General features: G+C 47.4%; 1 protein-coding gene across 1 annotated transcript in view; it reads left to right on the top strand.

The window, feature by feature from the left end:
• Nucleotides 1-22,961, top strand: part of AFF4 (ALF transcription elongation factor 4) — a 50,589-nt gene that overhangs the window by 9,412 nt on the left and 18,216 nt on the right. The window contains exons 2-4 of the mRNA XM_075275072.1: nt 8,544-8,631; nt 19,310-19,436; nt 22,115-22,867. Of these exons, the coding sequence (XP_075131173.1) occupies nt 19,314-19,436; nt 22,115-22,867 (876 nt within the window). The 5' untranslated portion in view covers nt 8,544-8,631; nt 19,310-19,313. The remainder of the gene's footprint in view (nt 1-8,543; nt 8,632-19,309; nt 19,437-22,114; nt 22,868-22,961) is intronic.

The following is a 22,961-nucleotide window of genomic DNA, read 5'->3' as shown; positions in this document are numbered from 1 at the left end:
GGGAGTTGTAGTTTCACAGCAGCTGGAGAGCCGAAGGTTCCTTATCCCTGGTCTAGACAATGATTTGATTTCTTAATATAATGGCAATGAGAAACAGCGAATCTCCAATGAAAGTGGTTTTGAAGAAACTCTCGCCTCTTTTAGCAGGTTCCAGGTATCTCGTGTCTGTGCTGTATGTAATGTCACGTGCACGCTACTATGCTTTATATGACAGGTGTGAATACTCCCTGAGTGGGTGATTAAACATGTAAAAATGTGGCTCTTCCAGTGCTGGAAATTTCCATGACTGGGCAGTCTATAGGCAGGGCCTTCCCATCCATGTGTGCCAGCTCTTAGCAATGTGGAAGTGTGTCGGCGTCCCAGCATGGATACTGTAGGGTTTACAATAAGTCGCACGTTGCTTTCCATTCAGATGCCGCTGGATTTGGTCTGACCGTTGTTATATTCCAGGAGTTCTGGGGCAATGGCTCAAACATGGCAGTAGAGTAGTACAAACCTCTACACATTATATCTCAGCAGCTCAATGCGGAACCTTGTGCTGCGCTCTGTGTGCCAGTGAGGATGAGCCCCTATTAGACAACTAGATGGTCAGTCTATAAGGGGTTGTCCAGGCAAGTAAAAAAAAAATGTTGAAAAATAAAATAATTTGCACATAAGTGTCGCCATTGATCACACAAGTTGTCTGCAAATGGAAACCTATACGCATACTATCTACAAGTCCTGACTGATGTCTCGGATCTATAGGGTCTGCTTATTTGCTTCTCTATTATGGTAGAATTGTGGTGGGGGGTTACAGATAAGCTTTGGGATCTGCAGAGAGCCAGAGAGTCTGATCCTTTCTTCTCACTGCTATAAGCTGCTCTCCTATTGGCTCCCTGCTGGGCTGTGTAATCTATGCAAATGTCGTCTTAGCCAATGACTGGCTGAGGGGGCCGGACCTGGGGTTAGTACAATCCTGATCACTTCCTGTGTGTCCAGAAGAAGCCAAGACTAAAGACCATCCAAATGTACTGACAGTACTGCGCAGGACCCCAGGAGGTAAGGTAGGTAATAATTGCTGCTTTTATGGTTTATTGCATATGGAGGACTGTTTATTGCATATGGAGGACGGTATGGAGTCTGTTTATTGCATATGGAGGACTGTTTATTGCATATGGAGGACTGTATGGAGTCTGTTTATTGCATATGGAGGACGGTATGGAGTCTGTTTATTGCATATGGAGGACTGTTTATTGCATATGGAGGACTGTATGGAGTCTGTTTATTGCATATGGAGGACTGTATGGAGTCTGTTTATTGCATATGGAGGACTGTATGGAGTCTGTTTATTGCATATGGAGGACTGTACTCTGCATCTGGTTCAGTATAATAATAGTGGGAGCCCAGCGTATTAAATTATTGTTCATGGGGTCTACAGGTACTGGTGGTTTGGTGGATGTACCTGAATGTCAGAGCCCAGCACAGGTGTCTCCCGAGCCTTATCCTGTTTTATAAATTGTTTTTTTTCCTGTTGGACAACCCTTAGAGGTGGTAATACCCTCGTAGTTGTTCCTCCAAAGCTCCTTCAATATACATGCGTGCTTGGCTGGCTGCAGGTTTCTTACCTACAAGTAGTTTATGTCCCTGGGGAAGGATCCGGCCTGTTCTGTCCTCCTCACTGCCGGCCTAGGCCATGGGTGGGAATTGGGAAACTTAAAATGGCTGCTTGGTAGTGCAATATTGGCTGGTTGGGTAGACCCTCTGTTATAGACCACACAGTATGAGACCTCTGAAGAGACCCCACAGTGTAATGGACCTCTGATGAGACCCCACACTATAATAGACCTCTGATGAGACCCCACAGTGTAATAGACCTCTGAAGAGACCCCACAGTATAATAGACCTCTGAAGAGACCCCACAGTATAATAGACCTCTGAAGAGACCCCACAGTATAATAGACCTCTGAAGAGACCCCACAGTGTAATGGACCTCTGATGAGACCCCACAGTATAATAGACCTCTGATGAGACCCCACAGTGTAATAGACCTCTGATGAGACCCCACACTATAATAGACCTCTGATGAGACCCCACAGTGTAATAGACCTCTGATGAGACCCCACAGTGTAATAGTCCTCTGAAGAGACCCTACAGTATAATAGACCTCTGAAGAGACCCCACAGTGTAATAGACCTCTGAAGAGACCCCACAGTATAATAGACCTCTGAAGAGACCCCACAGTATAATAGACCTCTGAAGAGACCCCACAGTATAAGAGACATCTAAAGAGACCCCACAGTATAATAGACCTCTGAAGAGACCGCACAGTATAGGAGACCTCTGAAGAGACCCCACAGTATAATAGTGCGGTCTAAAGAGACCGCACAGTGTAATAGCAGCAGTTATGGTTTGGACCAAACACTACCAGGCGAACATCGCGAGACATTGCCGGGTTCACCCAACACTTACTCCTACTTTAAAAAGGGTGCAACCTAAATAATTGGCATTAATTGTAATTGTGGCTGGATTAATTGTGATTTCTCTTTGGGTAGTGACCCCTCCCCCGCCATATCTGTGGCCATTAGTCTTTCTGTCTGTGGCCAGGGAATTGGCCATGACCGGATGGTTTCCTAATCCGTTCCACCATCTTGCCAGCACTCTGTCACGAGACGCTCCTTGTACTTGTGAATGAGGTTTTGCCTCTCTCAGCTCATCGCTCAGGACTGAACGCCATGTAATAGGGCCGAGTACACACTGTATACTTGGATATTGTGCTTGGCTTCTGCCAATCTGGCATTCTTCATAGGAACAGACTATACACGGCCTTGTAGTCTGACACTGAGGTAAAATCACCTCATAGAAGAGTCATGTGGAGAAAACATTTCTACTTACAAAAATCAGGAGATTTTTATTAAAATTTTTTATTTCCCATTTTTAGTCTTGCTTTGATTTTTCGTTCACTTTTAGAACGGTCCGGCCAAAAAAAATCCTTGTAAATTCTAGTAGCCGGGTCGTCTACTGGGGCAAGGTGAACTGGTTTTAGTAGTTTTACAGACAATACAGCCAAAAACTAAAAGCCAAATAGTTGGGTCCTTGGGTGTCGCTTTATGGAGTGTTTTTTATGTTTTTACTCTACAAGTCTATGTATACTGTAAACAGCAGCCTTGGGTGACCAGGAGGTGACTCTTTGTGTCAAGGAGAAAGGGTCATTGTTTGGGTTGGCTCTTATTTAGCATACGTGTAGTGACCCCTATAGAGTCGCCTCTTAAGGCTAGAAATGGACAAATTGGTTTTGGAATAAGGGCGTGTTCACATTAGTTTGTGTATGTTGCAGTGTGTTTGTAATGGACACACACCAGTGGCGTCACTAGCAATGGTGGGGTCCTGTGCAAACTTTTGACATGCCCCCACCCCCGCATTCTGGTGTGCTCTATTATACCCCATAGTGGCCCCTGCACACAGTATTATGCCCCATAGTGGCCCTTGCACACAGTATTATACCCCATAGTGGCCCCTCCACACAGTATTATGTCCCATAGTGGCCCCTGCACACAGTATTATCCCCGATAGTGGCCCCCGCACACAGTATTATGCCCCATAGTGGCTCCTGCACACAGTATTATGCCCCATAGTGGCTCCTGCACACAGTATTATGCCCCATAGTGGCTCCTGCACACAGTATTATGCCCCATAGTGGCTCCTGCACACAGTATTATGCCCCATAGTGGCTCCTGCACACAGTATTATGCCCCATAGTGGCTCCTGCACACAGTATTATGCCCCATAGTGGCTCCTGCACACAGTATTATGCCCCATAGTGGCCCCTACACACAGTATTATGCCCCATAGTGGCCCCTGCACACAGTATTATCCCCCATAGTGGCCCCTGCACACAGTATTATGCTCCATTGTGGACACCCATGAACAATTATTATGCTCTGGGGTCTTTTCAGACCCCAGAGTATAATGATCAGAGATCGAGAGGGGATAGCAACATAAAAACACTGTCTCTTACCTATCCTTGGCTCCGCTGCATTACTCAGTGGTCTTGGCCATCTTCAATGACGTCCGGACGTCACATGACCTGGGATGCAGGTCCCGGTCATGTGACGTCAGGAATGTCACACAAGTAGGCCCAAAGCCTGCCTGGAGAAGTAAGTAACGCTGTTTTTTATGTTCCCTTACCTCTCCTGGTCCTCCGATCATTATACCCCCGAGTATAATAGTGCTTGTGGGGCCCCTGCCAGGATTGATAAGTAGGGCCCGTTACCGGCCGGGTGACTCCAGACGGTAACAGCCTATTAAGAAAAAAAAAAAACGACAGCGGGAGTGGCCGTCGCCGGGCCCTTAATGTCCCGGGCCCTGTGCCAGCTGCGACCCTGCTACTCCTCTGACACAAACAGATCCGTCACAAATATTCTGTGTACGTCCTGACCATAACGTAAGACGTGCTGCATCGTACGTAGCAGCTAGAATATATTTAGTATGGGATTACGGTTATTATTTTTCGCCGCGGCCTCTTGAGGATGTGACTAAGGACTGGTCAGACTGCTCATTTTTCTTCTTGCTTTTTCTTGAAGCGTGATAAACTTGCACTGGGATGACCTCAGCCCGAGCATCGCCAGCGTTTTATGGTCATTTTATAGTTCTTAGTCATGAGGTTGGCTCGCTGCTATTAAAGCCGTACACCATCACCGCTTCACTCAGCCTAATGGGATCGCAGCCGTGAGAGCGCGCCTTTCATCACTTATCGCAACCTTTATAACCTCCTACAGGAAAGCAAAGATTATTCCAGTTACAAGGTGGCCCAGCCTGCACTCGTACTCTCATATGGAGATTTGCCGGGAAAATGGCCGCTATTTCTGCTCTTTTTCCCCCATGAGCTACACAGTAGGGACGGTACCCAGCCCCTTACCGACTTCAGGTCTTTTAGCCACGCCCATTGCGCACAAGTCGGTGCGGAAATTAATCACTCCTGTGTCATCCTGGTAGGACTGGTAGGCGCGTATATCCTCCATGTTGTTGGAAGTCGTCCAGATATGTATTCTTATTATTTTCTTATAATCCCGGCTGATTGTTGTATCTTTACTTGCCAATTCCTTTATTAAATTAAGGCTGTAATATCCAGGCTGTGTATTCCGGGTCGCTGGTACATTTGAGACGGGAGGCGCAGCCAGAACTGTATCCTGTCGACTAAAGGAAACACAGGAATGTTTATGTGGCCTGTTCCAGGCGGGCTGCTGAGCGCTGGCTGCGGTGGGCTTCAGTCCAACCAGAACTGGAATTGCAGCGCTTTATTTTCATAGCTCGGAGCAGTCATGTTTTATGAGTAAATGGCATTGTTATGCTGTCTTAACGTTTGCTTTGGTTTCTGTAGATGGCTTCTCCCCCCCCCCCCCCCCGAGTTAGGAGCCAGCAGGTTTTGGCACAGAAAAGACTTTTAAAATTGCTTTTTTTCAAGTGCGTGAGATGGTCTGCACGGTCTTTTTTAAGGTATCTGTTTCTATGATGGTGGGCCGGGTCCCCCTGGTGGTGTGCTGGGCCCCCCTGGTTGTGCCAGGCCGGGCCCCCCTGGTGGTGTCTAGCCCACTGGTCGTGTCGTGCCGGGCCCCCCTGGTGGTGTCTGGCCCACTGGTTGTGTCGGGCCGAGCTCCCCTGGTGGTGTCAGGCCAGGCCCGCTGGTAGTGTCGGGCTGGGTCCCCCTGGTGGTCTCTGCCCCCCCCCCCCCTTCCCGTGTCGGGGCCGGGCCCCCAGGTAGTGTCAGCATTAGCATACTTACAGGCTGGATTCACACACTGCTTTTGTGATGCATTTTTCTGGAGTTTTTTGTTTTTTTACATGCCTCGGCCTCTGGCAATGTTCAGACTTGTACAAACCTGTTTGTTGTGTGTGACTGAGACCCTTTCCGGCTATCGGTGGGGGGTCTGGGTGACCATTTCACACCTGATAAGTATCCATTGTGGTGGACAAAGCTCTTCAGTTAGAGCACCTGTTAGTAAATAGCTGTATCCCTCTGTCTCCTGTATATAGACTTGTCACAGACACATTAGTATATAGCGCTGTGTACAGGTGAGCGGGCATGTGAGAACATACGTATAAAGCCCAGCCAGGCGCCCGCTGATAAGTCAGGTATCTACCAGAACAACACTTGGTCTAGTACTTTGCACTCGGGGCAGATTTCGTAATAGACCTGAGCCAGAAGTCGGGGGTGACCTGTGCCGAAAATCAGATGCTGTTCTAAGCAGACGCTACAGGGAGACCTGGGCAGGCGCAGATATAGCCCTGTACTCTGTATAAGCGCCCAATCTTGTATCCTCATTGGTGGCGTGTCAGGTGACCCTTATAGACCTAAAATGGCCGCCTGGGCCCGTGGGTTCCTCCCATATACATGAATGTGTATTGATTCCTTAGCATAGTTTGCAGATTTCCTGGAGACGTCTGCGTTTCTCCCTTCCAGACCTGGCTACAAGTGTCTCGCCCGTGTTTTGTCTCGTCTTCTCGGCTCCCTTCTCCCATCCTCTGCCCCTTTCCTAGACTGATCTCCAGGCAGTCGCCCCTCTTCTCCGTTCCTACGTCTCAGGGAGGCGGCAGGAAGGACGTCCAGCGGCTTTCTGCTTCATGTAAACAAGTTCTCGCTCTTCGCAGGAACGCTTGTACATGGAAGTTACAACTCAAGTTGGGGGGGGGGGGGGAGAACGTCTTCAGATGTCAGGACGCGTCTTTGGGGCTCCGCTCAGACTTGGCTTCCGTCTGCTGTGTTTTGGGTTACTTGGCCCGACCCTTTACACTTGCAGATGATGATTATACTTGGTTTAGGAGCTCGGTTAGTTATTTATAGACCTGTCACAGTGACTTCTGGACGGGAACCACAAAAAGTCACATACAAGTATACAAGTGACAAGCGTGTCGTCGTGTGGGTTCGGATACTCTGCGGTGTCTGCCTATGAGGTTATTTGCAAGCAGATCCTAATAGACGACATTGACTTATATAGGGGTACAGCTGGTGTCTGTGGGGGTCTCCCCCCCCCCCCCCCACCCACCCCCTGAAGTCGCTGGATGTAAAGCAGGCAAGCAATCCCAGTGGATAGTGGCTGGGCTGCAGTGATGGCGCCCGGCCACTATACAAGGTACCGAGCCAACAGCTCCTGACTCCATGCTGCAGCGTATAGCTGGTGTCCTGGATGGGGCGGCCGTCCTATACGAAGGGCAGGACATCAAAATGAAATCCTAGACAACCCCTTTAATTTGAGTCAAAAACCACATACTGTGCACCGCATTGGCTACTTGGTTTAGATGTTATTTGCCCTCCACTTGCCGAGTTTAGTTTAAGCTGCCCCAATATGCCCCGTCCTAGGACAGGGGTCAGCAACCGTGAAACTACAACTCCCATGCTGGGAGTTGTAGTTTTACAACAGCTGGAGGGCTGAGAGATTGCCTACCTCTGTAGGGGGGCAAAATTGTCATTTTCCAGATTGCTGCGGGTGCGTGTTTTTTTCTTTTTACATTGTGAAAATTGTTTTTTGTGTTTTACCCTCCTGTCCCCTTGTAATAAAGAATCTGTTATGTCTGTTTGTTTGGTGGTGGTTAGTGTTGTATGATATATATTTATTATTACCGTATATACTCGAATATAAGCCCAGACCCCTAATTTTACCACAAAAAACTGGGAAAACTTATTGACCCGAGGGGGGGAGGGAAATCCACCATTGCAGATAAAGTCTGGTCATGTGCATTGCAGCTTAGTAACTCCATGGGGATCCTAGTAATAGCAGTTAACCCCATCATGTCCCTCACATTAACCCCGTGTGCCTCAGATAAGAGTTACTGATATGTGGGACATATGGAGGTAATAATTAGGTATCTTCATAACTAAAGTCCTTCATTAGTCCCCTCATGTGTCTCACATATTAGTAATCCTTCTATGGGGCACACAGGGGTTAATATGAGGGACATGATGGGGTTAACTGTTATTAATGTGAGGCACATGGAGTTACTGAAACTAAATGAATAACCCCAAATGCCTGACATTAATAGGTAGAGTAACTAAAGGAAGGTCCCTGTGTGTCACGTTACTGGAGCGTCCCCTCCTCCATATAACTGACATCTTCCATAAGACACAATGAATCCTGGCCACTCATCTGCAGGGGAGATGCTAAATCCTAGTGTCCTAAAGGACCTCTGGTGACGTCATGACCATGTGATCGGACTCTGGTGTGGGCGGAGCTACTAGGATTTAGACTCCACCTTATCTGCAGATGTTACATACCAGTGGCTACAGGACCTCTGATGACATCACAGTCACATGACCCCATGATAAGTCAATCACAGAGCAGTAGCACTAAAGGACCTCCCCCTTCCAGGTCCTTCCAGTTTTGTGTGCTCCGTGGACCCTGACTCGTGTATAAGCCGAGGAGAGCATGAAAAATGGGCTGGAGAAATCGGCTTATACTCGAGTATATACTGTAGTTATTTTTATTATTTATTAAAAATTTTGTTTATTATTTATTTATTATACACCAATTGCACAGCAATAACCCTCGTTTTTCCTTTCACTGTCCCTTTAGGTACAACTGTGGGAGGACACAACTTTTAGAAGCATGGTTGAAGCGCAGGCATTCATTCTGCACACAGACGGAGTGGTGGTGATAACTGGTAATGTCCGCTCGCTCTGTCGCTCCTTCTACCTGCCTTGCACATTGTACATCTCTCTCCTTTCTCGCTCCGTCTTTCTTCTATACTTTTATCACACTACCCTTACCTTGAATAAGAAGGTCAAGTTTACATTGTAAATAACTATAAGGCCTTATGCATACAGGCACGACTGAATACAGACCCCCTAGGGAACCAAGGCCTCAGTGTTCCCGGTTAACCCTTAAAGAGGACCTTTCATGGTCCGGGGCACAGGCAGTTCTATATACTGCTGGAAAGCCGTATATAGAACTGCCTGTGCCCCAAATCGGTGAAAGGTCCTCTTTAAGTGCTATCATGGTGTCAGTCCTACACCACTACCATAGACATATCATAATGATACAAACCATGATGGTACTTAAGGGTTAAATATATATAGTGTTACGTAGCCTCCTGTATAAAGAATACGTTTCATACTTTCCATCTGAACATCGTGTAAGCGTCCCAATGCCCGCCATGTACGGCCCTGTTAGCTATACGGTGACAGAAGAGTAAAAGTTGGCTCCGTATTTCGGTAGTGTTGGGGCAATACAATCCTGACTTGTCTCTTTGCTATTATTGACTTTGGCCTGTGGGTTTTGCTTGTTGCGTATCGTGTTTCTGCCCTACAGACTCGTAGATACAGAGTTAAGAGATGGAAGTACTTTGTATCCCGTACAATCCCCCTTCCAGTTACACACGGCTTTCTCTTTGAGCGGAGACATATTTGCTGTTGGTTCATTTTGTGGGGGTCTCCCAACCGCTTAGGGTGTATACACACGCGGCAGAAATCCCTTTCCCTAGATCAATGTTTTCCACAAGAAGTCTCTGGGGGTGAACAGGCGAGGATACAAAGTAGACGCGGCTTGTACATACACGTGGCTGCTGGTCGGTGCGTCACGTATATGTGACGTAAAGGTGGGGGATCTAGATTGTGAGCCCTATGTGGGACAGTGACCGACAATGTATAAAGCGCTGAGGAATATTCTCTCCAACATCCTTATACACGAAAATTCTCTGGGTTGGATTGTTTGTGTGTATATAGGATCCTTTTATATACAGACCCGAGCTCGGTGCGCCGCACAGTAGTAGGAAGTGGTACGTGGTTTGTTTGTTCTTCTCCTGGGACTGTTGTCTCTGCTTTTCCTTATCCCTGTGTGGGCGCATTTGCATAAGCAAAACCATTTTAATTCTTGATTTACAAGAGATTTCCCCTGCAGTGGGCGGACGGTCTTAATCCTGTCCGCTCCAGCCTTGTGATTTACTTATTTATATTACAATGGAGAGTGTAAAAGTGAGTGTAGGTCCTGGCGCACGGTGTGTCCTAAAGGGGGTGTTCAAGCCCCAATTCTAAGAAACTATCACTATACAGTAGACGAGGGCTATTGTGGCGCTCCTATGGCATGAATAAGTGCAGTGCACATGGACCCCATTATAGTCTATGGGGTCCATGTGGGTTTCCTTAGGTAACCACTTTTTAATGTAATGTATATAGGCTTCTGTTTGGGGGTTCCCCAAGCGGACTCCCTGAATGGAAACCCATGCGTAGGTGTGTAAGAGAACAGGCATAGGCAACAGGCTTGGGTCGGGGCTGCATGTAGCTAGCCCTTGTACCCAGAAATCGGTGAATGGGGTTTAGTGATATGTTACCCACCAACAAAGTTTCCGGTTGTGCCCTCAAAATATAATGATTTTTAATTATACGAATATATATATTATAATAATAAAATATATTTATTATTGTACATATGTATATTATTATTATTATTATTATTATTATTATTATTATTATTATTATTATTATTATATGATTAATTAGAGGCTTTACGGCTTTTGTCTGACCATAGCTGGCAGCTTTCTATGTCGGCGTTGGGCTACAAGACACATTCCTAATAGATCGCTGTTATTGTCGAGGTCTTTACCTGATGCTTCTGTAAGGTACAGGATACCGTGCAGCATAACTTATGTTTTCCACATCAGCAACGTATTCACATCTGTATGGCGGGGTAGACGGTCGTACGTTTCGCTTTCCATTTGTTTCATTGAGACTGCTGGAAATGGCTCATGGATAGTGCCTGGAGGTCACAGTGGGGATGTGCCTGATACAGTCAGAACGGATAGTGATTTATTTATATATATTTTTTTTTTTGGAGGGGATATCAGCAGTCCCCTGTCCTATGCATAGGGCATAAGTTGCTGAGACTGTAAAAACACTTTTTTCCTGACTAACACATTAATTGCCTTAAGAAAGGCTATTCTTCTCCTACCTTTAGATGTCTTCTCCGTGCAGCCGTTCGGTAGAAATCCGGGGTTTTCCTCGGTATGTAAATGAGTTCTCTGACAGCACTGGGGGCGGTCCTCAGCGCTCAAACAGCACTGGGGCGCCCCCAATGCTACGAGAAAATTCTCCAGGACCGCCTCCATCTTCTTCAGGAACATCTTCTTCCAGGACTGGGTTTCAATCTTCTAGACCTCGGGCAGAGCCGATTGCGCATGCCAGCGGCCACAGGAAAATGGCCGCTTGGTCAGTACGCTGAGTAAGCAGCCATTTTCTTGTGTCCGCTTACACAGCTTACTGAGTAAGCGGCCATTTTTCTTGTGGCTGCAGGGATGTGCAGTCGGCTCTGCCCGATGCCTAGAAGATTGAAACCCAGCCCCGGAAGAAGATGTCCCTGAAGAAGATGGAGGCGGCGCTGGAGAGTTCTCTCACAGCATTAGGACCGCCCCCAGTGCTGCAAGAGAACTTTTTTGCGCTCGGAAGAAAACCCCGGATTTCTATCGAACGGCAGCCCGGAGAAGACATTTAAAGGTAGGAGAAGAATAGTCTTAAAGGTTATTCCTACATGTTAATCAGATGATGGGATCCCTTTAATTGCAAGTTTTTGCGGAAATGCAATGGGGGAAAATACTTAGTCCTTCAGAGTAAATAAGACCGCTGTTAATGTCATCCATATGTTGTGGGACTATGACAAGGAGCAGGTTGGTTATTGGTTTCTTTAACCAACAACAAAGGAAAAGATCCAAATCAAGAATCGCCAATGAGCTTGGATAAAATGGATTTCCAGGTCGCCCCCCCCTTGTATATGATGACTCTGTCCTTGTGCTTCATGCTCAGCTAATACTATAAAAAGCAAGAATCGCTCTCCTCTCATGTACACGGTCACCACTAAACTTGTGCAACATCTGTTACAGCATAAGTTGATATTTTTTTGCTGACTAGGCGCATTATGTTTTCTTCATCACTTAAATATTTCCAAGAACCCACCGCGGAAACCAGAGAACTTCCAGAAGTGTTCAAGGAAATCTCGCACTAGAACGTCAGTGTCCTGTTTAGTCTGGGCCATATTTGGTGTCGGCAGTCATTTTTATTTGACTGTGCAATGTATAGTAGATATAAATTCTAGATATACATTTTCTGGCTCTGTTGACATTAGGGATAATGGGGGAAGGGGGGGATGGGCAGAGCGATAGATTAGGCAGTGCTGGAAACCTTATGCATTGCAGGGTCTCTATGAAAACCGTAGCTATTAGAGATGAGCGAGTAGTGAAATATTCGAGGTTTGATATTCGTTTCGAGTAGAGCCTCAATATTCAACTACTCGATCGAATATCGAATCCCATTATTTTCTATGAGACAATATGCTTGTTTCGGGGGAAACCACTATTCGACTAAAGGAGAGTCACCAAGTCCACGAGTAGCAGGTGGAGAGTGTATAGGAGGAGCGCTGTGCAGTTAAAGCGCACGGACCCCATAGACTATAACGGGTCCGTGTGCTTGCTGAATGATTCGTGCGCGGCAAGCACACAGACCCCATTATAGTCTATGGGGTCCGTGTGCGTTAACTGCACAGCGCTTGCAGTTGTGCAGATATTCCGGTTGGGGGGGTCCTCCTGCGGACTCCTTCCAGACGGGAGGCAATCGCTAATGTGAACCGGCCCTTACTCATCATGCAGAACCAGCATTGAATTGCCGAATGCTATACAGTGTACAGCATTCGGCCAATCAACGCTGGTTCGCTCGTCTGTGAGGAGGTGGAGTCTAAGATCGGACCACAGCAGTCTTCTTTGTGGTCCGATCTTAGACTCCGCCTCCTCACAGATGAGCCTCCGGCAGAACCAGCGTTGATTGGCCAAATGCTGTGCACTGGCCAATCAACGCTGGTCAATGCATTCCTATGAGAAAAAGTCAGGTCCCTCATATTGCAAGCTGCCAGCTCTCCCGACTAGCAAGGACGAGCCTGCTGCAGATCAGCGCTGATTGGCTGAATGCCACACACTGTATAGCATTCGGCCAATCAACGCTGGTTCTTAATCGAATCTTTACTGCAAATAGCGAGTAGTATTCCAACGAGTACAAGTATTTCGAATACCGTCGTAGTCTACTGAATACCTACTCGATCGAATACTACTCGCTCATCTCTAGTAACTATCAATGCCACATTATAAAGCCGTAACGCTAATGTGAACAGAGGTGGAAATAAGCCGGCGCAGAGTGGTGAAGGGTTAATAAGCTGCTCCGGCACATGCCCATTATTGCCTGCTCATCCTAGCTGAGCAGGAAGCAAACATTGTATGGATTAGCGCTTTGTTTAGCCAATAACAAATTACATGTGACAGCGAGGAATGCCGGAGAAGATGATGACATTTCTTTTTTTTTTTTCCTCCTTCGCCTTCCAAACTCTTGTAGGTTTAACTTATCCAAGCAACGTCTAAGATATGCGCTTGGAATAATCCATGAGCAGTTTTACAGGGGGCGCCCGGCTGCCAAAGCACAGGCGGCATACGTATAGATCGAGGATAAAGGGGAAAGAAATGGTTTGTAAATCAATTTTCTCCATGATTCTCAGACTTGGAGTCATGAGGTTCCTTGGCTCCTTTACTGTAGTATGCCAGGACTCGGCGCTGGTTCATGTGACGTCTCTCTCACATCTCCAAAAATAGTCTTGCTCCTTGAAACTGCAAAAAAAAGTCATCCCGATTACAGGGGCCGTGTGGTTTTTGGGGGGTGAGGTTTCTTGGCTTGTGAGGAAAGGTGGTTGCCATTGCACTTACTCTGATAAGCGGAGGTGGTGGTGATGATGATGATGGTGGTGGTGATGATGATGATGATACAGAGATGGTCATCTCGCTAGCCATGGGCCGAACTATCTCAGTAGAAGACAATATAGCTGCTACGTGGCCCGTTACTTCAGGGTCCATCCTGAAACGTGACCCGCGGCCGCCAGAGGGTCTTGAATTTAGACGAGTCCACAAGATCCTCTGCCACTCTAGCCTCCATCCTCTTATTGAGGAGCAGTTCCTGGAGCCACTCCGTCAAGGAGGGAACCACCGGGCTACGCCAATGGCGCGGGATGACCGTTCTGGCGGCCGGGAGAAAGTGGCGTAGCAGGTCACCCTTGCCTGAGCTGTCTCTTTTAGACCTTGTAGTGTATGATGGTAAGTGACGTGGATGAGATTGATGCTACAATGTGATTAGCATCCTGTTTCCATTAGTAAAGGAAGCGACTTCTTAGCGGTGGGTGCGTGGAGTTCGGGTTAAGTCACCACTGCAGTTTTTATAGACTGACTGCTCCCGGGTCGCGCTGCCCGGTATTATATGCGGCACCACAAAAGGTAGATAAACTCCGTGTTCCAGGACATGTAAAGAGGCCGGTTTTGCTTTGATCTATTCTGATTCAACTCTATTCACAGATATGATGATCACGGCTCGGTGAGCGCAACTTTTTTTTCCTCCCCTAGTGGCCATTACATCAGCTGACTGTCAAAAATGGGACATCCTATATTTGCCCATTTTAATGGATCCCTCAGTAGACTCAAATCTATGAGGGATAAGTGAAAACTTGCCCCACAAATGCAAAATGGCTACTAAAAATGCAGATTTTTGGATTGATTGTACGAATAAAACTTTGGTAGGCGCACGCCTTCCCCCATAACAGCGATGTCCCGTAATCTATGGAAGAAACTTTAGGGCTAGTTCACACGGGGCTCCGCATGAACACATCTCGTCGCAGCTTTCCGCTCCGGATTAGGCCCAAATGAATGGGCCTAGCCCGGAGGGTGGTGTCGCAAGGCGGACGCCGGGACTGAATCGGCCGCGGAATCTGCCTTAAAGGGATTCTACCACTAAATAGCTGTTTTTTCTGCTTTAGACATTGGAATAGCTTTTAGAAAGGCTATTTGTCTCTTACCTTTAGACGTGGTCTCCGCCGCGCCAATCCTTAGAAATCCCAATTTTTACCAGTATGCTAATGAGTTCTCTTGCAGCAATGGGGGTGGGCCCCAGCGCTCAAATGGCGATGGGGGCGTCCCCACCGCTGCCAAGAACTCTCTCCAGCGACGCCTCCTTCTTCAGCTGCATCCTCCCCTTCTCTCGTCGTCTTCCTTCTCTGTCAGCTCTAATGCCTGCGCAGTCGGCTCTGCCAGCGAGACACTAATAGAGCCAACTGCGCATGGCAGCCCTATTTTCGAGGCCACAATTGCGTGCACGCGCAGTACACTCCTTGAAGTCTTCGCTGAACAGATGCGGTGCATGCTCAGTAAGGTTTGTACAGCCCTCCGAAGCCTGGATGACTTCACTCGCGCGTCAGAGGGTTGTACAGACCTTACTGAGCATGTGCAATACACTCTGTTCGGCGAAGACTCCTGGCATACGCAGTTGGCTCTACTAGTGTCTCGCTGGCAGAGCCAACTGCGCAGGCGTCGGAGCTGACTCAGAAGGAAGACGACGAGAGAAGGGGAGGATGCAGCTGAAGGAGGTGCGCTGGAGAGCGTTCTCGGGCAGCAGTGGGGACGCCCCCATTGCCGTTTGAGCACTCGGGCCCACCCCCATTGCTGCAAGAGAACTCAGCATAGCGGTAAAATCCGGGATTTCTAAGGAACGGCGCTGCGGAGATCACATCTAAAGGTAAGAGACAAATAGCCTTTCTAAAGGCTATTCCGACATCTAAAGCAGAAAAATAGCTATTTAGTGGTAGAATCCCTTTAAGAAAGGGAAGCTCGCTTCTTTTTTCCGTGAGCGCTCACGGAAAAAAGAACGCTAGCGGTCTACATAGACCTCTCTTGTGAGGGGGCAGATTTTGAGGTGGATTCGGTGTCACAATCTGCCCCCTCTTGCCCTGTGTGAATGAGCCCTAACAGCTAGTCAGTTCTCATTGAATTCCATATCTCCATCCAGTTGTGGCAGCCATTTTTACAAACTCCGTACCTGGAGACGTAGCCCTACCTATTATCTGCGCCACAAATGAAAAAATGGCCGCACTTCCTGTGTGTGTATGAAATATATATATTCATTCTGTATATGTATCAGAAGTTCTATATGTCTAATGTAAGACAATGCACGTAAGGATGGGACGGCTCTGTAGGAAATCTGAGCATGAATGTTGAGCAGGCGTATGTGAGGAATCTGTGGCATGTCTGCCGTGTGTATATAGGACAGTGCCTGTCTGTGCTGTCTGCGTCTCCCCTCCGGCCATTACTGGTGGTATCACAATTTATACCTGTCAGTCCTAAAAACCGGTTTACCTCAGGGCGGTAATATGAAAGCGCAGCCCGGTGTCATGTGTTGTACGGCAAACATTGCATCTGCCCGCAGGCTACATCGCTGCCTGGGGCCTTGTGGTTTGGTATAATAGTCTTTATTAAAGGGGCACCAGTGGGTAAAAACACCCTTAATGCAGGCAAGACCATGAAAACCTGATACCTTGGTAGGTACCTTGGGGGTAGGAGTGTCTTAGCAGTGAGTAAGATGTCCTGTCACGAATCCATCACAGTAACTCCCAACGTTGTCAGACTTGTTTGTAGCGTTCACATGTGCGGCCGTCATCCCGTCGCCATACGGCACTGACAGGATCCAGACTGTCGGATCCACACAGGAAATGAGGGAATCTCGTCTGCTTAGAGGACCCAACTTTTTTTTTTTTTTTTCCTGACGTTTGTCTGGAGCAACTTTTCTTAAAGGCTTTCTGTTGTTCCGTTCCTCTGTTGTTCCTCCTGGAAGTTTAGGAATTAATTGAACGTTGGCTGTGACAGAGATGGGTCCGTAATCAGGAATTGTGCAGGGTCAGATTATGTAAGGACTGATCTCAATGTATGAAGAACAGAGGAAAGGCCCAACCCGGTTATAAGACGCGATGGTTTGTGTAGAAAAGGGGTATTCAGTGACATGGACATGAGGTGAAGGTTGATGGGACCTCCTTGTAAGTGCCCTCTTCTGGTTGTATTTTCCGGCCTGTGTGACTGTCGAGACTGGGCCAAGACTGACTGACATGGATACCTCTGGGCCGGGTACGGGGACGCCTCCTCTGGGCCGGGTACGGGGACGCCTCCTCTGGGCCTGCTAGGGGGAAGCTGCCTCTGGGCCTGGTACGGGGACGCCTCCTCTGGGCCGGGTACGGGGACGCCACCTCTATAGTACTATAGCACCTTCATTCCGGGTGGACCATGGCGAATCCATACATGTCCATACTCTTAGTTTTATAATGCTTTAGTTCCTTAAGGTAAGGACTTCTAGTTCTCCATCAGCTACGTCCATGCCAGCAAACTTCTAACCATATTTCAGAAACTGATGTAAAACAAAGTATAATTTACGGTTCGCACCTGCCGGCTGGAGATTATAAAGGCTTCTGTAGGTGCCCACATTTATACTTCGTGTCATTCATAGTCGCTGGTACAGATCCCCTTGTTGGCCGTGGCTGCTCCAGCGGTCAGGAGGGCAGAGGTCCGGCCTCTTCTATTTGCTATTTGCTGATTAATTTACGTTCACGAGGATCCGGTGTTGTCTTCCTCGTTGACGGTGCCGTCTCGCTTAAAAAAAAATATTAAGCCAATTTTTATTTTTATCCCCATATGTTGTGTGCGCAGTATCATCTCCACAATAGTTATTGCATGTATGAGACAGAAGTGGCCACACCCCAAGTACTTTCCCAAGGCTTTCTAGCCGGTTATATCCTTGGCTGCCATTCAGGTTTGAAGAAACGTGATCTTGGCGATATATAATTTTACGTCACGCGCTACTCACCTGCTGTGTACATACGTGTTATAACAGTAACAATGTACACGGTAGAAGCTAAAACATTACAAGTACTACAGCGCTGCTGCCAACGCTAGAGCCGGGGATATTAGCTGTAGGTTCACTTTAGGAGTTGGGATACTTTTGTGGGTTAATGAAAGTTTATGGACACCCTCTGTGTGATCACTGTGGGGTTTCACACCTTCTGGCCATTATATGACTTGTGTCCTCCATTTTTGGCAATGTTCCTCTCTGTAGTCTTTAAAGGGATCCTATCTTTTAAACACAATTTTTTTTCTCCCTAACATGTCGGAATAGCCTTAAGAAAGGCTTTTCTTCTCCTACCTTTCCTATTCTTCTCCGTGCCACCGTTCGGTAGAAATCTTGTTTTTTCTTGGTATGCAAATGAGCTTTCTTGCAGCACTGGGGGCGGGCCCCAGCACTCAAACAGCACTGGGGGCCTCCTCAATGCTGTCAGAGAGCTCTCCAGCTCCGCCTCCATCTTCTTCTGCGACAAAGTCTTCGCCGCGTCTTCTTCTGGCGGCGTCTTCTTACTTCTATGCCTAGGACAAGCCGACTGCGCGTGCCCGCCGGCCACAAGAAAATGGCGGAAGCGGCCATTTTTCTTGTGGCCGTGGGCATGCGCAGTCAGCTTGCCCGAGGCCTAGAACTAAGAAGATGCGGTGAAGACCTCACCGCAGAAGAAGATGGAGGCGACGCTGGAGAGCTCTCTGGCAGCATTGAGGACGCCCCCAGTGCTGCTTGATTGCTAGGGCCCGCCCCCAGTGCTGCAAGAGAGCTCATTTGCATACCGAGAAAAAACAGGATTGTAGGCGAACGGCAGCACGGAGAAGAAAAGGAATGGTAGGAGATGAATAGCCTTTCTTAAGGCTATTCCTACATGTTAAAGAGAAAAAATTGTGTTTAAAAGATAGGATCCCTTTAATTCTCATTTCTCCCTGAGTTTGTGGTTGTAGACTAGTGACTTTTATGTCTCCCATATACTATATAAACTTCTGATTCCTCGCCTATCTGGTAGTGTCTGACTTATTATTATTATTATTATTATTATTATTATTATTATTATTATTATTATTATTATTATTATTATTATTATTATTATTATTTTTATTTTTTTATTTTTTATTTTATTTTATTTTTTTTGTACGGTTTTGACTAAGAAGATGACAGAGCAGTAACTATAATCTGTTGAGCTTACAGATGGCAGCTATGCACTGAGATGTAGTACGTTGATGGTTGGGGGGGCTTTTTCCTCCCACTATTGCTCTTTTAGTCGGCGACTTCTATTTTTATAACTTGGTTTAATTTGCTGGAAAATACAAAGTGCTTGTTGCCGGCGGAGTGTCAGTGTCATGTCATAAACTGGTTAGACGGCTTTTTCATTTCTGTCCCCTTACTCATCTTTCATCCCTAGCAACATCCATACACACGTTCCTGTTGTTGTAAGTTACAGGCATTACATCATATCAATGATTGGCTTCCATCCTTCAGGGGTTGCGGCCATTGTTCCCTCCTAATACGTGTCTCTCTCGCTTTCGGTTGGATGAGATCCCCCCCCTGACCCGGTGTATGTAGTGGACTCAATAGCGTAGTTATCTGCTGAAATGTTGACTCTGTATACGTCTCTTTTTGTAGCAATATGAACCGTGAAGAACGGAACGTGCTGCGTATGAAAGAAAGGGAAAGGCGAAACCAAGAAATCCAGCAGGGCGAAGAGGCCTTTCCATCTACCTCTCCTCTCTTTGCTGAACCTTATAAAGTTGTAAGTGTGCCACACGGTAATAATCTTTCTGCTTTCCCAAGGCAAGTCTCCATCTGCTTCTATGTACTTGTCATGCACTTGTCTCCACTGTAGACAGCAGGCCCGTTTTGCTCGAGTTGCCGTATCCCTCTTGGAGATATAGCATCCGAAGCAATGGTCGCCTTCCTGTCACATGCCCCGGCTTGTAATATATTGTCTGACTTGATTCACGTATTCGCCATACCGCGCTGACTCATAAGGTAATGGCTTCCGGATTAAGGAATAATTACACCAAGCCTCGTTTGTTTATGACACTGGCGACTTAGCGAGTCCCCTCCTAATTTAGACTAAAGGGGTGTTCACATCTTATAAAGGTTTGGCCCTAAATGGGGGGCTCCGATATTAAATGGGGGTCAACACGGTGGCTCAGTGGTTGGCACTGCAGCCTTGCATCGCTGGAGTCCTGGGTTCGAATCCCGCCAGGAACAACATCTGCAAGGAGTTTGTATGTTCTCCCCGTCTTCTACAAAGACACACTGATAGGGGGGGGGGGGATGTACATTGTGATCCCTATATGGGGCTCACACTCTACACTAAATAACAAAAAGTGAAGGCTTATCGATTGATGGGGATGTTAGACCCCCGCTAAGTGATAAGGACACCCCCTGTGATCCTCAACCGTTACAGGTCTGCTTTTTGTTCCGTTTTCATCTACAGTCACGTTTAAGAATATTTCGGTTTGCCGCATCCCGTAGTCTCTGTATGTAACGTCACGTTCCTGATTTTGTGAAGCGTCCCGTACCGGAAGAGATATAAAGGCAGCTGCGGGGAATAAGAGTTCCTGGCAGCTTCCCTCCTCTCTGGTCTCGCTCCCGCCTGTTTGCAGTGTATATGTACTGTATGTAGCGGTGTGTATAGGAAGATGATACGTTACCGATGGCCTACGGGAGGCGAGCGCTTTGGGTTGTCTTTGTTGGTTCCCGGTGAGGTGTTGGGTGTGTAATGTGATGGACGCTGGCGCGTTAGAAGAGCTTATGGGGTCTGGACAGTGACCGCTTCCTTCTGTCGTGATATTCATCTGTTCTGTACTTTGCTCTGACGCATCTACTACATGACAAGATAACCCATTTGTGCCTTTAGTGCTGAGATTCCCTCTTGTGTATCAGAATGGATTTAGTCTCTGGTCTGGAAGGGTTATTTCAGGTCAATGTGGAAATACGTCCTGTATGCACAAAGCCGAGCGATTAGGCCGTGGATTACAGTATAGATCTAAAATCTCTTGTTTGCACCCTTATATGAGCCCGAAACAACAGTATTAAAATTCTGTATGAAATGTTGTTGTTGTGATGTGTCCTGGCCTGAACTAATCTGACCCGGACTCCTAGGAGAGACAGTGAGAGTCCTGCTAACCCAGCCGCAATCGGTGACTGACTGACTGATATCCCCGTGTTGGTGCCAGTCATAAGGTGTGGCACAAGTAAGGGCTAGTTCACACGGAGGCGGATTTCATCTCAAAATCCACCTCCATACAATGGTGGTCTATGGAGACCACTAGCGAGCTGCCCTTTCTTCAGGTGGATTCTGCAGCTCGCTGGCGGCAGCAACCTCCGGAGTCGGCCCATTCATCTGAGCCGACTCCGGAGGACAAAGCCGCGACGGTTGTGGCAGGCGGGTTTTGACCTGAGTGACGCTGGGAGCCAAAATCCGCCCCCCGTGTGCACGAGCCCTTAGGGGGTGTTCACATGGCAGAAAATAAAGAGGAAATTCCTCTTCGTTTTTTGCGCGGGCTAGTCACGACTGGACGCCGATGCAACGCATCAGAATTCCATCAAGGCATCTCGCTCCAGATTAGGCCTGATTGGATGGTCCCTAATCCGGAGCGAGTCTCGAGTCGTGGGCAGAATCCAGGGCAATATCAAGCAGGACACTTCTTTATTCCCATGTCCTGTTGCGATCTCTGCCTCCTCTTAAAAATAATGCGAGTTGGATTCAGGAGGAATCTGCTCCCGGGGGTTGGAATTTGCCCCCAAATCTGTGACAAATTCCTCCGTAGGACTCTCACTGACTGCTAGGAGTCCTGTTAGCGTTTCCTCTGCCCCAAAGCATATAAAGCTATATCACCCAGCGCTCCGCGTCTCCTTCTCATGTCCTGCCCTCAGACAGGGGAGCAGAATTCACCGGCCAGGTTAGCTTCAAAAAGGAAATGGTTAATATCAAAATAATTGGTTAGTAGTGTGGTTTTCCTTTATTGCTTCGCATACACAACTTATTCCTCCTCTTCGTTTCCCATTGTTATTGCTTTATCCATTATTTACATCAGAAAAAAAAATTGGGGCGGGTTTATTATTCCATGTACACCAGTTTTCTGGCGTACAAGGAACAGTCATGATTTTTTTTTTTTACTTTTTTTTTTTTTTTTTTTTGCACCATCCTCACCACTTTCAGTGAGGCTTTGCTGGGGGGCTGAGGTTATGTCTCATTTATGAAGTGGCATTCACCCCGTCATCTACGAGACTCCTCCCCCACCAGCAATGGCTTATGAAGACCGGATTTAATAACCGAAGTCTTCCTATCTCTCCCCCATTTCAGTTTCGTTTTGGATTGTTGCCCAATGTCTTGCATTTTGTCCGGCCGGATGTATTACTAATTTTTCATGGCGTTTTTTTTTTTTTTTTTCTCTCTGCCTTCCCCCATTTTAGACAAAGGAAGATAAATTATCCAACCGTATCCAGAGTATGCTGGGAAAGTACGATGAGATGAAGGATATGATAACTGACCCACCTTTGTCACTTGGAATCTCCTCCAAGCACAGCGTTCCTCCTCCATCCGATGATAAGTCTGGACAAGGCTTCTATGCCGACCAGAGACATAGCTCTTCACACCAGAGCAGTAAATGGACTCCTGTGGGGCCGGCACCGAGTACGTCTTCTCAATCGCAGAAACGTTCCTCCTCGAGCTCACAAGGAGGACACAGCCGGAGCAGCGGCGGCAGCAACAGTCAAAGGCACGATAGGGAATCCTATAGCAGTAGCCGGAAAAAGGGGCAGCACAGCTCCGAACACTCAAAGTCGCGCTCCATCAGCCCAGGAAAGCAGTCCGCTCTCAATTCTAGCCATTCCCGTTCTCATGGGATAGATCACCACAGCAAAGATCGTCCGCGCTCCAAATCTCCAAGAGACCCCGATGCGAACTGGGACTCCCCCTCTCGAGCACCTTCGTTCTCCAGCGGACAGCACTCCTCACAAGCATTTCCTCCCTCTTTAATGTCCAAGTCGAACTCAATGTTGCAAAAACCTACCGCTTACGTACGGCCGATGGACGGGCCCGAATCGATCGAACCTAAATCGTCCGCCGAACACTACGGCGGCCAGTCCCAAGGCAATAGCATGAGCGAGCTGAAGTCCTCCAAAGCACACTTAACAAAACTGAAGATCCCTTCCCAGCCGCTGGACGTAAGTCATTGCTTCACTACTCTCTGAAACCTAAAGGTTATAGGGTTTGGGTGATCTGTATCCGGATGCAACCAACAGCAATGAATGTGCATAC

The sequence above is a fragment of the Leptodactylus fuscus genome, chromosome 5 (genome assembly GCF_031893055.1).
Source record: "Leptodactylus fuscus isolate aLepFus1 chromosome 5, aLepFus1.hap2, whole genome shotgun sequence".
NCBI classification, from domain to species: Eukaryota; Metazoa; Chordata; class Amphibia; order Anura; family Leptodactylidae; genus Leptodactylus; species Leptodactylus fuscus.
This window is presented reverse-complemented; position numbering and strand designations above follow the sequence as displayed.